At 35.9% G+C, this 15,197-nt stretch overlaps 1 protein-coding gene and 1 long non-coding RNA gene across 3 annotated transcripts in view; one reads left to right on the top strand and one right to left on the bottom strand.

The window, feature by feature from the left end:
* The window catches only part of THSD7A (thrombospondin type 1 domain containing 7A), a 460,930-nt gene that overhangs the window by 14,405 nt on the left and 431,328 nt on the right, over positions 1–15,197 (bottom strand). The window contains exons 18-22 of the mRNA XM_082398710.1: positions 14,237–14,352; positions 10,357–10,474; positions 9,964–10,109; positions 9,374–9,548; positions 1,608–1,781 (exon numbers count right to left, since the gene is read on the bottom strand). Of these exons, the coding sequence (XP_082254836.1) occupies positions 1,608–1,781; positions 9,374–9,548; positions 9,964–10,109; positions 10,357–10,474; positions 14,237–14,352 (729 nt within the window). The remainder of the gene's footprint in view (positions 1–1,607; positions 1,782–9,373; positions 9,549–9,963; positions 10,110–10,356; positions 10,475–14,236; positions 14,353–15,197) is intronic.
* The window catches only part of LOC309631788, a 49,704-nt gene that overhangs the window by 8,184 nt on the left and 26,323 nt on the right, over positions 1–15,197 (top strand). The window lies entirely within an intron of this gene.

The following is a 15,197-nucleotide window of genomic DNA, read 5'->3' as shown; positions in this document are numbered from 1 at the left end:
CCAACTTTGTTTTATTTCTTAAGATTTCACAATAAATGGGAGTTGTCTGTTTCTTTAAATTTTAGTAAAACTCATAATTAAAGCCATTTAGGTTTTAGTGTGTGTGCATGCGTGAGAATATTTGATAGACTTGTGTTTTTAATAGTTGCAGAATCTATGGTTTAGCTTCTCTATTACTCTTGATAAATAACATTCTAAATTGTTGTCAAGTTTTGACATTTATTAGCAAAATTTATTCATAGAATTATATTTTTAAACACTATTTTATTATTAGTAGTAATTATACCCTTTTTTTTTCGTCATTGATTTTGCATGAGGTGGTCTATTTTGTTAGTTTGGTCAAAAAAACAAGCTATTGGTTTTGTTGATTATCTTGTTTATTTGTTTTCTATCTCATTGAATTTGTGTTTATCAGTACTGTATACACTCTATTTCCCATTTTTTTTTAAATTGGGTTGAAAGTCTAGCTCTTATTAAACTTTTCTCCCTCCTATATAAGAATGTAAAGCTTCAAATTCCCTTCTAAGTACTTCTGTGCTGCATCCTGCATAACATTTGATATGTAATGCTCTAGAAATGTAGCTTTCAGTTTTCACTTCTGTGTGGGCATGGGGAGAATTTCTTTGCAATTGTTACTGATTCCTAATTTTACTTCATTGTCATTTCAGGGTAAACAATTCTTTTTCTTTTCTTGGGAATTATTTATTTATTTTAACCTCTGACCTTTCTCTCCTTTACCTACCCAGGAATATGAAATGTTTTATCTGGTTGGTAAATTTGGGAAGACTTAACTAAGAAGGTGGATAATTCTATAATTCTTGGGTTAAGGCATCTAGCTCAATTGGCTTTCATTCTAAGCATTGTTCTCCAGCATTCTAAGCTTTCTTCAACTTTTCAGTAATATAGATGTTATTTTGGCTCCTATTTGCTAATATATGTCATACTCAATTGCTTCAGAACACAAGCAGGAATGAGAGGGTTGTTTGTTGAGCAAGACATTCTCCACTAGATAACAATTGTTTTTTTTTCATTTAGATTTCTTCTGTGCTCCCAAACTAGAACATTTTAATGCTCTGTGGTTCTTGTGAATGTCATCTATTGCTTATATTGGGTGCATGGCTCTATGTGTATGTACACATATACACACAGACATATAAAGGTGTATTTTTATATATGCTGTATGTCAAATTCAGACTAATCCTTACCAATACTTAGATTTATCAATTTCCGAGAATATAGTAAAATATCTCATTTTGCTGTTGCTTTGTAATTTTTCTTTATTTCTTTTGATTTAAATAAATTGAGGATATTCTTAGATTCACACATCATCAGGGTTGCTACAGGTGTACAAATAACATGCTCCTAATGATCTCAGCCTTCTTTAGCTCATAAAACTTAGAAATATTATTACAATATTTCATTTATGAAGGGTGGCAAGACTTTTATTCTCTAAATATTTAGAATTCAGAATCATACCCTTAACTCAATTCTCAACTTTAAGTGATATCTTAGCAAATTTGCTTATTTAACAGAAAATTTTATATCTTATACTTTTGCTTATCAACACAAAACTAAAATAAATAGATTTTATGAATGGTAGCACTCACCATCACATGATTTTGTTTCTAACATCTGCTCTGGGCACAGATGTTGATTCTCTAGCTCTTGTATAATCACTGCTCTGGAACGGACCTGTATTCCACCAAAACCTAGGTCCTCACCATTCACACAGGTCAGCTGACACAGGCTCCAGGAAGACCACTCCTTCAAATAACAGTCACCTGCAAAACACAGGTTTGTAGTTTATACCCATACCCATAAAGAATAGCCAGCCAGATAATCATTTTCTGTTTAAACCGACTCTAAGCAATGTTTTTAGGTATGCCAGTCATTCATGATATTTGTAAGATTTGTATAAGTATTTAATATTTGCAAGTTTGTATGTGGTTTTGTAAGTTTGTATTAATAGTGTTATTTTCTGAGTGGATGTTACTGAGTATAGCATATGTGTTGCTTAATGATATCAAAGGTAAACTATGGTTTGAAGGAGCTTGTCCATCATGATTTCCCTTCTCTTAAGTGACAACAATACTTGATTAAAACCTGCTACTATCACTCTTGTCATTATCATCATAAAGGGGTTTATTAAGCACTTGGTACTATTAAAAGAAAATCTAAATATACATAGGACTTGTCTTCTAGGTGTTCAGAATTTCAAAGAGCTTGAAGTCCAAGGCTGAGAAAGCTGGTATTTATGCTTGGTTTCTGTTTCTTCCCAAAGTTGTGGAGGTGAGACAGCTAACCAAGCAGCTGCAGTAGTGGCAATAATGAACACAATTTCCTCTGATCTACATCTTCAGTCAACTTCCTCCCCTTTTTTCAATTATTTATTGAAGAGTAATATACATGCAAAATGATGACACATCATAAATGCACAGATAGCTGAATTTTCACAGTCTGCTTAAATACCCATGTAACCAACCTCCAAATCAAGCAACAGAGCATTCTCAGAATCTCAGAAACCCTCCTCATGTTATACATGGAATAGAACCATATGTACTTTTTTTAATGTCTGGTTTCTTTCACTCATTTATGTTTTGAGAACCATCACATATTTATGTTGCTCTAACTTGCTCATTTTTACTGCTGTGCTTTATTTATAAACAAACCACTATTTACATTTCGATTCTACTATTGATGGGCATGTGGAGAGTTGTAAATTTTTCCTATTATGAATACTGCTGCTGTGAACATTTTAGTATGAGTCTTTTGGTGAACTTATATATGCATTTCTTTTGGGTATATAACTAGAAAATAGTTACAGTTATATAGGAATTGTTGGGCCATAGTATATCATGTGTTCATCTTCAACCATTTTCAGAACAGGGAAGATTTAATGAAATACACCTTTCTCATATACTCATTCATTCTTCAGGACTGACTGCTTGGTGATACTGTTCAGAGGATGCAGTACATTTTGATAAACACAAATCCATAAGGGATTCTTATCACTTTAATTATTCCAGCCATATCGCATGAATAATTTAAATTGCCTTATATTATACTGAAGATGTCTAATGTTAGCAAAAAGTTACCTGGAGATCTGATTAATGAAAAAACTTCTTGTGCCAGGATTAAGAAATCCTGGAAAGACATGAATTACTGACTAACAGATACATGTATAATACTAAAGTGGAGTGATCTTTGTACACCTTTACTATAGTGTGTCATTATTACTCTGTCTAATGTCATCCTAAAATGAAGAAAATTCTAGTAAATTTTGGAAGTGCTAAGGAAAAAGAAACTAAGAAGAATTTTTAAGTAGTCAGAGGAAGTTTTATAAATATTTATATCCCCTAGGAAATGCTACTTTTGGCTTACTCAGTTTTTAATTATGCAAGAGAAACTATTAAAAATAAGATAGATAGAGAAACGCCTGTCAATATGAATGTAGTGTAACTTCACCTCAGTGACTGCAAACTATATGGAAGTAAAATATACCTTTTTACTAATAGGCTTTATCTCTGTGCTTGTATCACTTGACATAGTGTATTTTGACACAAAACTCAATAAATCTTTTAATGGTAGTCTGTGGATTATATAATTATCACTCCAGAATAATCCATGTCAAGCTTCAAAGATTTAACAACAGCAAATAAGTGTGAGGCATTGACTTGTACTAAATATATTTTTATATTTTGACCATATAAAACATTGTAATAATAAAACTACACTCTGCCTACCAAAGATATTAAGTGTCTGAAATGCATTTCCTACTTCAGTATTCTCTTTAAAGCTTATTAGCTCACATGCTGCTAGCTTTCAAAACCCATCACTGGAGAAAACTAGCAAGAGAGGAATGGAAATGAATAGATTGTAATTTACAAGAGGAGACCAGCCTCCTCCTGGATTTGTAATTGCTTTAATTAAAATGGTGAATTGCCCTGTTCTATGCTACTATGGGATCTTGCAGTTTTTCTTCACATGGTTTACCACAGATTTCTTTTTTTTTAAATTTTATTTTATATTGGAGTATAGTTGATAAACAATGATGTGTTAGTTATAGGAATACAGCAAAGTGATTCAGTTGTACCCATACAAGTATCCATTCTTTTGCAAATTCTTTTCTCATTTAGGTTATTACAGAATATTGAGCCAAGTTCCCTATGCTATACAGTAGGTCCTTGTTGGTTATATATAGTAGTGTGTACGTGTCAATCCCAAACTCCCAATCTATCCCTCCCCACCTTTCTCCCTGGTAACCATAAATTCGTTCTCTAAGTCTGTGAGTGTTTCTGTTTTGTAAATAAGTTCATTAGTATCATTTTTCTTAGATTCTGCATATAAGTGATATCATATGATATTTCTCTTTCTCTGTCTTACTTCACTTAGTATGATAATCTCTAGGTCCATCCATGTTGCTGCAAATGGCATTATTTCATTCTTTTTAATGGCTGAGTAATATTCCATTGTATATATGTGCCACATCTTCTTTATCTGTTCCTCTGTCAATGGACATTTAGTTTGCTTCCATGTCTTGGCTATTGTAAACAGCACTGCATTGAACATTGGGTGCATGTATCCTTTTGAACCATAGTTTACTCTGGATATATACCCAGGAGTGGGATTGCTGGGTCATATGGTAGCTCTATTCTTAGTTTTTTAAGGAACCTCCATACTGTTCTCCATAGTGGTTGTACCAATTTACAATCCCACCAACAGGAGGGTAGGAGGGTTCCCTTTTCTCCACACCCTCTCCAGCATTTATTGTTTGTAGATGATGGCCATTCTGACTGGTGTGAGGTGACATCTCACTGTAGTTTTGAATTGCATTTCTCTAATACTTAACAATGTTGAGCATCTTTTCATGTGCCTTCTGGCCATCTGTAGGTCTTCTTTGGAGAAATGTCTATTTAGGTCTTCCACCCATTTTTTGATTCAGTTGCTTGTTTTTTTGATTTTGAGCTCCATGAGCTGTTTGTAAATTTTGGAGATTAATCCCCTGTCAATCACATTGTTTGCAAATATTTTCTCCCATTCTGTGGGTTGTCTTTTCATTTTGTTGATGGGTTCCTTTGCTGTGCAAAAGCCTCTAAGTTTAATTAGGTCCCATTTGTTTATTTTTGTTTTTATTTCCATTACTCTAGGAGATAGATGGAAAGAGATTTTGCTGCGATTTATGTCAGAGTGTTCTGCCTATGTTGTCCTCTAAGTTTTTAGTATTCTGTCTTACATTTAATTTTCTTTATTACAGAATTAAGAAAATTCTTAATTTTCTTTTTTTGCAATATCTTTGTCTCGTTTTGGTAACAGGCTGATGGTGGCCTTGTACAATGGGCTTGGGAGTGTTCCTTCCTCTGCAATTTTTTTGGAAGGGTTTCAGAAGTGTAGGTTTAACTCTTCTCTAAATGTTTGATAGACTTGGCCTGTGAAGTCATATGGTCCTGGATTTTTGTTTGTTGGAAGTTTTTTCATCCCAGTTTCAATTTCAGTGCTTGTGATTGGTCTGTTCATATTTTCTATTTCTTCCTGGTTCAGTCTTGGGAGATTGTACCTTTCTAAGAATTTGTCCACTTCTTCCAGGTTGTCCATTTTATTGGCATAGAGTTGCTTGTAGTAGTCTCTTATGATCCTTTATGTTTCTGTGGTGTCCATTTAACTTCTTTTTCATTTCTAATTTTATTGATCTGAGTCTTTTCCCTTTTTTTCTTGATGAGTCTGGCTAATGGTTTATCAATTTTGTTTATCTTCTCAAAGAACCGGCTTTTAGTTTTATTGATCTTTGCTATTGTTTTGTTTCTATTTCATTTATTTCTGCTCTGATCTTTATGATTTCTTTTCTTCTACTAACTTTGGGTTTGTTCTTCTTTTTCTAGTTGCTTTAGGTGTAAGGTTAGGTTGTTCATTTGAGATTTTTCTTGTTTCCTGAGGTAAGACTGTATTGCTATAAACTTCCCTCTTAGAACTGCTTTTGCTGTGTCCCACAGGTTTTGGATCACTGTGTTTTCATTGTCATTTGCCTTTAGGTATTTTTTGATTTCCTCTTTGATTTCTTCAGTAATTCATTGGTTATTTGGTAACATACTGTTTAGCCTCCACATGTTTGTGTTTTTTACAGTTTTTTTCCTGTAATTGATTTCTAATCTCATAGCATGTGGTCGGAAAAATTTCAATTTTCTTAAATTTACCAAGGCTTGATCTGTGACCCAAGATGTGGTCTATCCTGGAGAATGCTTCATGTTCACTTGAGAAGGAAGTGTATTCTGCTGCTTTCAGATTGAATATCCTATAAATATCAATTAACTCTATCTGGTCTAATGTGTCATTTAAGGCTTGTGTTTCCTTATTAATTTTCTGTCTGTCTGGATGATCTGTCCACTGGTGTAAGTGGGGTGTTAAAGTCCTCCACTATTATTTTGTTACTGTTGATTTCCCCTTTTATGGCTGTCAGCATTTGCCTTATATATTGAGGTGCTCCTATGTTGGGTGCATATGTATTTATAATTGTTATATCTTCTTCTTGGATTGATCCCTCGATCATTACGTAGTGTCCTTCCTTGTCTCTTGTAACATTCTTTAATTTAAAGTCCATTTTGTCTGATATGAGTATTGCTACTCCAGCTTTCTTTTCATTTCCATTTGCATGGAATATCTTTTTCCATCCCTTCACTTTCAGTCTGTATGTGTCCCTAGGTCTGAAGTGGTTTGGATTAAATGCTGTGACCAAAAGACAAAGACGGACTGAATGGATATAAAAACAAGACCTGAATATACGCTGTCTGTAGAGACCCAGCCATAAAAAGAACAAAATAATGTGATTTGCAGCAACATGGATAGACCTAGAGATTCATCATACTGAGTGAAGTAAGTCAGAGAAAGACGAATATATGATATCGCTTATATGTGGAATCTAAAAAAAATAGTACAAATGAACCTATTTACAAAACAGAAATAGAGTCACAGATGTAGAAAACAAACTTACAGTTACCCAGAGGGAAAGTGGGGGGGGGGGGATAAACTGGGACATTGGGATTGACATATACACACTACTATATATAAAATAGATAAGTAATACGAACCTACTGTGTAGCACAGGAACTCTACTCAATACTCTGTACTGACCTATATGAGAAAAGAATCTAAAAAAGAGTGGATATATGTATATGTTTAACTGACTCACTTTGCTGTACGGCAGAAACTAGCAAAACATTGTAAATCAACTATACTCTAATAAAAATTAAAAAAAAAATAAAGAGGAAAAAAAGTCAGTATGGCACTGGCACAAAAACAAAAATATTGATCAATGGAATAGGATAGAAAGCCCAGAGATAAACCCACGCACCTATGGTCAACTAATGCATGACAAAGGAGGCAAAGATATACAATGGAGAAAAGACAGTCTCTTCAATAAGTGGTGCTGGGAAAACCAGACAGCTATGTGTAAATGAATGAAATTAGAACATTCTCAAATACCATACACAAAAATAAACTCAAAATGGATTAAATGTAAGACCAGACACTATAAAATGCGTAGAGGAGAACATAGGCAGAACACTCTATGACATAAATCACAGCAAGATCTTTTTGGATCTACCTCCTAGAGTAATGGAAATAAAAACAAAAATAAACAAATGGAACCTAATTAAACTTAGACGCTTTTGCACAGCAAAGGAAGCCATCAACAAAACGAAAAGACAACCCACAGAATGGGAGAAAATATTTGCAAACAATGTGACTGACAAGGTAATTCATCGCCAAAATATATAAACAGCTCATACAGCTCAATATCAAACAAACAAACAAATGAACACCCCCCCCCCCAAAAAAAAATAACACGGAATTAAAGAATGGGCAGAAGATTTAAATAAGACATTTCTCCAAAGAAGACATAAAGGTGGCCAAGAAGCACATGAAAAGATACTCCACATTGCTAATTATTAGAGAAATGCACATCAAAAGCACTCCTGGGCACGTATCCAGAGAAAAACCATAATCCGTAAAGTATGTGCACCCCAATGTTCATTGCAGCACAAATATCATATGATATCACTTATATGTGGAATCTAAAACAATGATACAAATGAAGTTATTTACAAAACAAACAGACTCACAGACATTGAAAACAAATTTATGGTTATCAAAGGAAAAAGGTGAGGGGGAGGGATAAATTAGGATTTGGGATTAACATATACATAGTACCATATATAAAATAGATAATCAACAAGGACCTCGGGCTTCCCTGGTGGCGCAGTGGTTGAGAATCTGCCTGCCAATGCAGGGGACACGGGTTCGAGCCCTGGTCTGGGAAGATCCCACATGCCACAGAGCAGCTAGACCCGTGAGCCACAACTACTGAGCCTGCGCGTCTGGAGCCTGTGCTCCACAACAGGAGAGGCCGCGACAGTGAGAGGCCTGCGCACCGTGATGAGGAGTGGCCCCCGCTTGCCGCAACTGGAGAAAGCCCTCGCACAGAAACGAAGACCCAACACAGCCAAAAATAAATAAATATTAAAAAAAAACAAAAAACAAGGACCTACTGTACAGCACAAGGAACTCTACTTATATTTTGTAATAATCTATATGGGAAAAGAATCTGAAAAAGACCATATATACACACACACACACACACACACACACACACACAACTGAATCACTATGCTGTACACCTGAAACTAACACAATATTGTCAACCAACTATACTCCAGTATAAAATGAAAATTAAAAAAGATAGGCAATTCACTTCCAATCTTGTTCTTTTCTAGCCCACCAATACACTGTTGCCCCCATATCTTTCTTAAGGCCATAGGGTCATGCTTGACACTGAGGTTATTTTGACCTTCTATCTACCCTAAAGTCCTCTGCATCAAGCCCAAATTCCTAATCATTAACTAATCACTTCCTGCTATTTATTTCTAATCTCCTTGATATACAACGTTTGCTTTCTACATTTTCCTGCTTGTACCTCTGTGTCCAACACTAAATCAGAATTTCTTTCATTCAAAATTTTCTTCCATAATACTATTTTTTCTCACTCTTGAATGGTAATTTATCTAGGGGTAGAATTTTAGGTTTCATACTCTCCCTGTCAAGCATGAGCCTAAGGCCTTAATTTCCATTCTTTGCAGAAGTTAAAACTCGAGGGGGGGTGAGTGTCAACAGAGGCCACATAGGAGAACTGGACTTCACCCCCACCTGGCAGTAAGGAGTCAGTGCCCCCCTTCATCCACACTACAGTGTCTAGCTATTGGCACAGATATTACTGAATTAGAAGACTGTTGACATCTCTTAACTTAGACTTATACATGCAACCCCTTCTCCACCCTGGTCCTGGTAAGGAATAGCCAAAGTACAAATTCTGTTTTGCTGTTGTTACCTGGGCAAGGCTGGGTGCAGGTTTCCTCAAGAACCACTTTTTTATTACCATCTATAATGGGTTCAATATCAGTACAGAATTCTTCATCCACCACCTTGCTGAAATCATCAGCTGACCCATCACTCACTACACAAGAAATATTCCTTGTTCTGGCCCCTTCGCCACACTGGGCATCCTGAAATGGAGGAAGAAATAACTAATTAGGAAAAAAAAATAATTCATTAGTTAGCTCATCGCTTACAGTCATCTCTGCACCATTGGTTTTGATTTATGAGCAGTTAAAGGAGCATTTGAAACCCTAGGGAAGAAGTCCTATAGGGCACTAGCTATAAAGCATAGCACGAACAATTTGTTTTCTAGCCAAAGACAGGCAAATAAATTTTCATTAAAATGAATCAGTCTCCAAATGGTTTTAAGGTACAGGACAGCGAGTGCTTGTTATCAAAACTAATTAAACAGTTATGAAATGGCAAGGTACCTAAAATCTTTAACAGGAAACATGCTATCTGTAAGCTCTGAAAATATTTCTGAAACCAAGTCTCTCCAGATAAAGAATACACACTTCCATACAACTTCTTGAGATTGGTTACCTGCACTTGGCATGCAGACCACTGGCTGTATTGCCACCGATAACAGGGCTTCACTGGGCAAGGCTTAGACTGTTCCATCAGGGCAGGGCACGGTCTTCCATCACCCTGAAAGGGCTGGGTTACTGTTCTTCTTCGGATCATTTTTCCTTTAAGAAAAAAAAAGTGCAACCTCAGTGATACACTACAGTTGTGCAAGCATACATCTTATTGGGAGAAGGCATCAAAGACATTTCTCCTGAGATTAGAGGAACCAGTAAGGCTTAGATGTTTTGGAAAGAAAGATACCCTGATGCAACCTTTCTGCAGATTATCTGATATGACTTAAAGCAAGGGGGACATTTAATTTCATATTCCTTGACCATCAGTCTAATGCCAAATAAAGCACAAACAAACCTGTGAGGCCACATGTTTGAGAACACTCTGACCAAGGAGACCAGTCAGAAAGCTGACAGTTCACAGGACATTCCACCACGCAGGATGTGTTCATCTGCCAGTTCTTCTCCAGGCCAAGCTGAAAGGACAGAGGTAGATCTATTTGTACTGACGGGAAGGCATGACCACAGTGCAGTGTTGATGGAAGGAGGAAGGAAGGGCAAGATTGGAGCGGGGAGGAGAGGAGAGGAGAGGAAGAATAAGCAAGATGTATAATAAAATAAAAAGATGTCTGCAGGACAAAGACCCAAACTGTTAACAATATAAAGTGGTTCAATCCAGGAGAGTGGGAGCAAAAGGAACAGGATGAAGAGAGGAGCCCATTTACTCAGTAGACTTATATATTGTTGAATTTTTTATATAAAAAATGAAAAAAGGAAGATTTAATCTCCAAATTAGTTGAATTTCCCTAAAGGAGGAATAAAGAGGTATAAGCACAAATATTTTCTATTAGTTAAAAACCAGGAATATCATCAATATACAGATATATAATTGTATTTTGGGGATATTATTTATTTTTACATGTGCATGTCAAACAAAAAAGAGCGAGGTTAAAGACCAATTGCCACTCAAAACCAAAAATATAATGTACTAAAATAATATAAAATAGTTTTAAAGTAAGCTACCTCTCTCAAAAGGAGGGATGGGTCACTAGAATTTTTATTATGAATATTTTATATACATTTATTATTTTTTAAAAAAAAGATTTTCCCTTCTAAAACTGATCTCAGCTAACTGTGGTGTAATTGTTATTTTGGCATTAGTCTCTCATCAGATAATAATGTTGTGCATTTTATTGCATTAAGTAGCATTATTTATTTAAGTATTCTACCTTTAAAAAAGGATGAGATTTCAAACTCATCCACTGTATATTCAAACATTTAAAAAGTCAAAGGTACAAAATAGCATTGAAATAGAAAAATTAAGAGCTTGTTAGGAAAGTGCAATTTTTTAAATTAGTAATCCTTGGGGATTTTCAAGACCTTTTTTATTTCTGCATGAAAGTAAGTTTACAGTGTAATTTATAGAGCAGAAAAAGGCAAAAGAAAATTTTTCTGAAATGGTATGCTGCGGTTCAAGTAGAACTCTTGGCTCTAAGTTATGCACTGAGAGAGGATCAGATCAATGATTTATGTACCAGATCCCTCTGTAAACACTCTCATTATATTCTCCATCAGTAATACTTGACAAAGCTGAGTATTTGGTATGAAAACTTTTACCATATCACTCACTTTAAAATTAAATTAAATCACTTATAATCACTGGAGATGAGAAGTTTTAAGGTGACACAATAAAAATGATGTGTTAAATTTAAGGTACCTAATAGTTTCATGGAGAAAGGTTTTAAATCACAGAATTCAACTACTACTGGCTTATTTATTTCGCTAGAGGATTAAAAAGGATGTCTGTTTACAGATATTTTGGGAATCCAGTAGTAAGACATTTCAACTCTGTACTACTTTTTCTCTTAAATTTCTTGTAGCTTCTTTTTCTCCTCTCTATATCTATCTACCTATCTACCTATCTATCTATCTACCTATCTATCTATCTATCTATCTATCTATCTATCTATCCTATCATCTATCTAATCTATCATTTATCTAAACATATGTTCAGGGATAAAAGAATAGGAAAGGAGAAACCAGTTATTAGGTATCCGGTGAATTAATGTCTGAAAAACATCAAAGACAAAAGTGCTATATAAATGCTGGATGGATTTAACCCTAATTTTCCTCTCTGTTGGACAGTAATGCCATCTTTCTTTTTGGCTGTTAGAGAAACAGCAAGAGTTAGCTACTGCTATTGCACTCAATTCAGGGTTTGCACATGTATTAGTAGGTAGGCAATCTACTGTTAAAAAAGATAGCCAGCTTTTCTCAGGGCTGTTATTTAAGTCTACTGCTTTTTAGGGTGGATAAAATGGGATTTGAGTTGTTTAATCCATTTCCTGCAGAGAGTAGCAGTGCTCTCCCTGAATACAGTGTTTACTAAAATGTTATGATTTGAACCCGTCATCACAGTATTCAGACATTATAATATTTGTACATAAAAGTAAATTTATCTAGGCTCCTGGATACTTAAAATTATTTCTCAGGTTTTTACCCACGTTTCACTTAAGAAATAAAAGGCCCTATTTATATCTTTGTCCTGTAGTCATGAGATATTTAAAAACTGGTCTTGTATGATTTGGGTTTAGCTTTCTAAAAGCTCTCAGAGCTATTAATAATTATCTCATTCTGACCCAGGAGGATACTTATATGTGAATTTGCAAAAAAAGAGACATATTAACCAACTAGAGGTAGACCACAGAAAGCTCTCCAGCCTGTATATGACTTTAATAATAATGTTCATTAATAATAATGTTATTTTTATAATGGTCACATCACTTCAATGTTATTAGTTTCAAAGCCAAACTGATTCAGGTATAAAATTTCTGATGAAATCTAAAGCCGTAATTGACTAAGTTATGTTATAAGATGACAGAGCAATTTATTAACTCAACAGTTTGTTTTCAGCACACTTGGGAGCTCTGTTCCCACGGACAGAGATACAGAGAGTTAAATTAGGTCCACAAAGGGCTTCCCTGGTGGCGCAGTGGTTGAGAGTCCGCCTGCCAATGCAGGGGACACGGGTTCGAGCCCTGGTCTGGGAGGATCCCACATGCCGCGGAGCAGCTGGGCCCGTGAGCCACAATTACTGAGCCTGTGCGTCTGGAGCCTGTGCTCTGCAACAAGAGAGGCCGCGACAGTGAGAGGCCCGCACACCGCGATGAAGAGTGGCCCTCGCTCGTCGCAACTGGAGAAAGCCCTCGCACAGAAACGAAGACCCAACACACCCAAAAATAAAAAAAATAAAAATAAAATAAAAATTAGGTCCACATGATAATATCAAAGATATCAAATGGATTAAAATATTTCCATCTTGAGTTTTCCCTTAGGAGTTTGAATAATTTACCATGAGCTTATAATAACCCCTAGGATGTGTAGACAGAAGTCATGGTCCCATGTCTACTGAACCCTAATGAGGTTGTAAGTTCCTCCCGGGTGTTGCACGTCTACAGAGGCTGCTGCTTATCTTGGTTCATGTTTAACCCAGTGGCCTCAGATGCAGGAGGAGTCAAAATCTGTCAGGAATGTGGGTGCCCATTTGGTCTGGAAACCAGACAAAATAGTCAAAACCCGAAGTGTAGCTTCATGAAAACTACCGAAGGACAACAGCTATGTTTTCTCGCGTTTCCTAAGGTCATATTAGAAACGATAACATTATTTTTGTAAATTGGAGAATTAACAGTTACAATTCTCTGTACCTAAGAGACACTAATGGCAGACTCTATTCCTTTGTTTGAATTTCAAGCTCTCTCTTATCCAGACCTGAGTCTTAGACTCTCACAGCTGGGTATTAGATCCTAATATCAAAATCTGCTACCAAACCACATGCGATCAATGTTTTGCAACAGAGAGAATAAATGATGGCTCTTGGCAGGTGTCCCAGGCAACACAAAATTCATATGAAATTACAAAAGATGATGAGTAGTCTGATTAAGATTTATTGCCTTTATTCACCTTGATTACTTATTGTTCCCCAAGCATTTCTTTCAGAATAGGCTAATTAGCATACCTTTGGGCTCCAAGCAGAACAAAATACAGGAAATTATGTGTAGAAATCAGTAGTGTTGGACAGTGTCTCTTTTCAAGAGAGTGTTTAGCAGCCTCTGAATAGTGCCGAAAACATCTGCTGGCAACGAGCTGCATAAAGCGCCGGTCAGGTCACTTGGCTCAGCATGAATTGAAATTATTAGGGAAGAATTTACTCGCAAAGACATAACACAGCATCCCCTCACCTCTTCACAGTATTTCAGGTTAACCGACTTGCCATCACTTCGAACACAATCCAACATCCTTGTTTTCATGCCATTTCCACAAACTGCCTTCTCACTCAGCTGGCACGTACTCCAGTCTGGAAGGAAGGGAGCATATCAGAACAGAAGGCTATGTATGAACCGGATTTCAAATGAAACTCAGATGACCTGAATCCCATATTTAATTCACAACTGCTTCCTAAGCCCCGCAATCAATCATCCCACACGCAGAGCGTATGGGTCCCGGCTTTGAACATATCTGGAGTCAAATGGAAATGCTGGCGTTGCACATCGCTACAGGGACTATTCCTGAGGCAGATGTCTCCCTGACAATCTTGCTAGCTAGCTGTTTGGTGATACTGTAGAAATGGCTGTGGCCTGCAGATCAAATGTCATTTAAAAACTTTTTTCCTAACGAAAGTAGAAATTTAAATTTCAACGTTTTTGTTTAAGCAAAATAATCATAATTTTAATGGCTCGTACTTTAGGTAGTTATATCCAAATAAAACTGTCGTTCACTTACTGTCCGTACTGTAAAATGTACACTTATTTATTTCAAAATCACTTTGGCCATATTTATTTAATTCCCTTTATTATATGTCTTTTGCAAAATAATTCTTTTATCTTTCTTTCCAGGGTAATGTAGCATGCCCCAGAGAACTGTCATTTCATTGTGTCATGATAGGAAACTGAAAAACCAAAAGAAGCAAAAAGCCAATCTGACTGCTGTGTGTCACTGTACAGTTTCTGGGGTTTATTTTGGTGTGAAAATTACTTGGGAAAAATTCCAAAATAAGCTTCAGCGTTGCCCTAAGTCATATAAACCATGAAACTCTTCTTTCCTAGAGTATATGCCTTGATGGTATGAGATGAGGGTTTGGGAAAGAAATGGAATTTAGAATAAGCCTTTTTTTCTAAAAAACACTCATCTATCTTTTTTCAC

The sequence above is a fragment of the Balaenoptera borealis genome, assembly GCF_965194805.1.
Source record: "Balaenoptera borealis genome assembly, chromosome: 7".
Lineage (NCBI taxonomy): Eukaryota > Metazoa > Chordata > Mammalia > Artiodactyla > Balaenopteridae > Balaenoptera > Balaenoptera borealis.
Note: the sequence above shows the minus strand (reverse complement) of the source record. Positions and strands in the feature narration are given on the sequence as shown.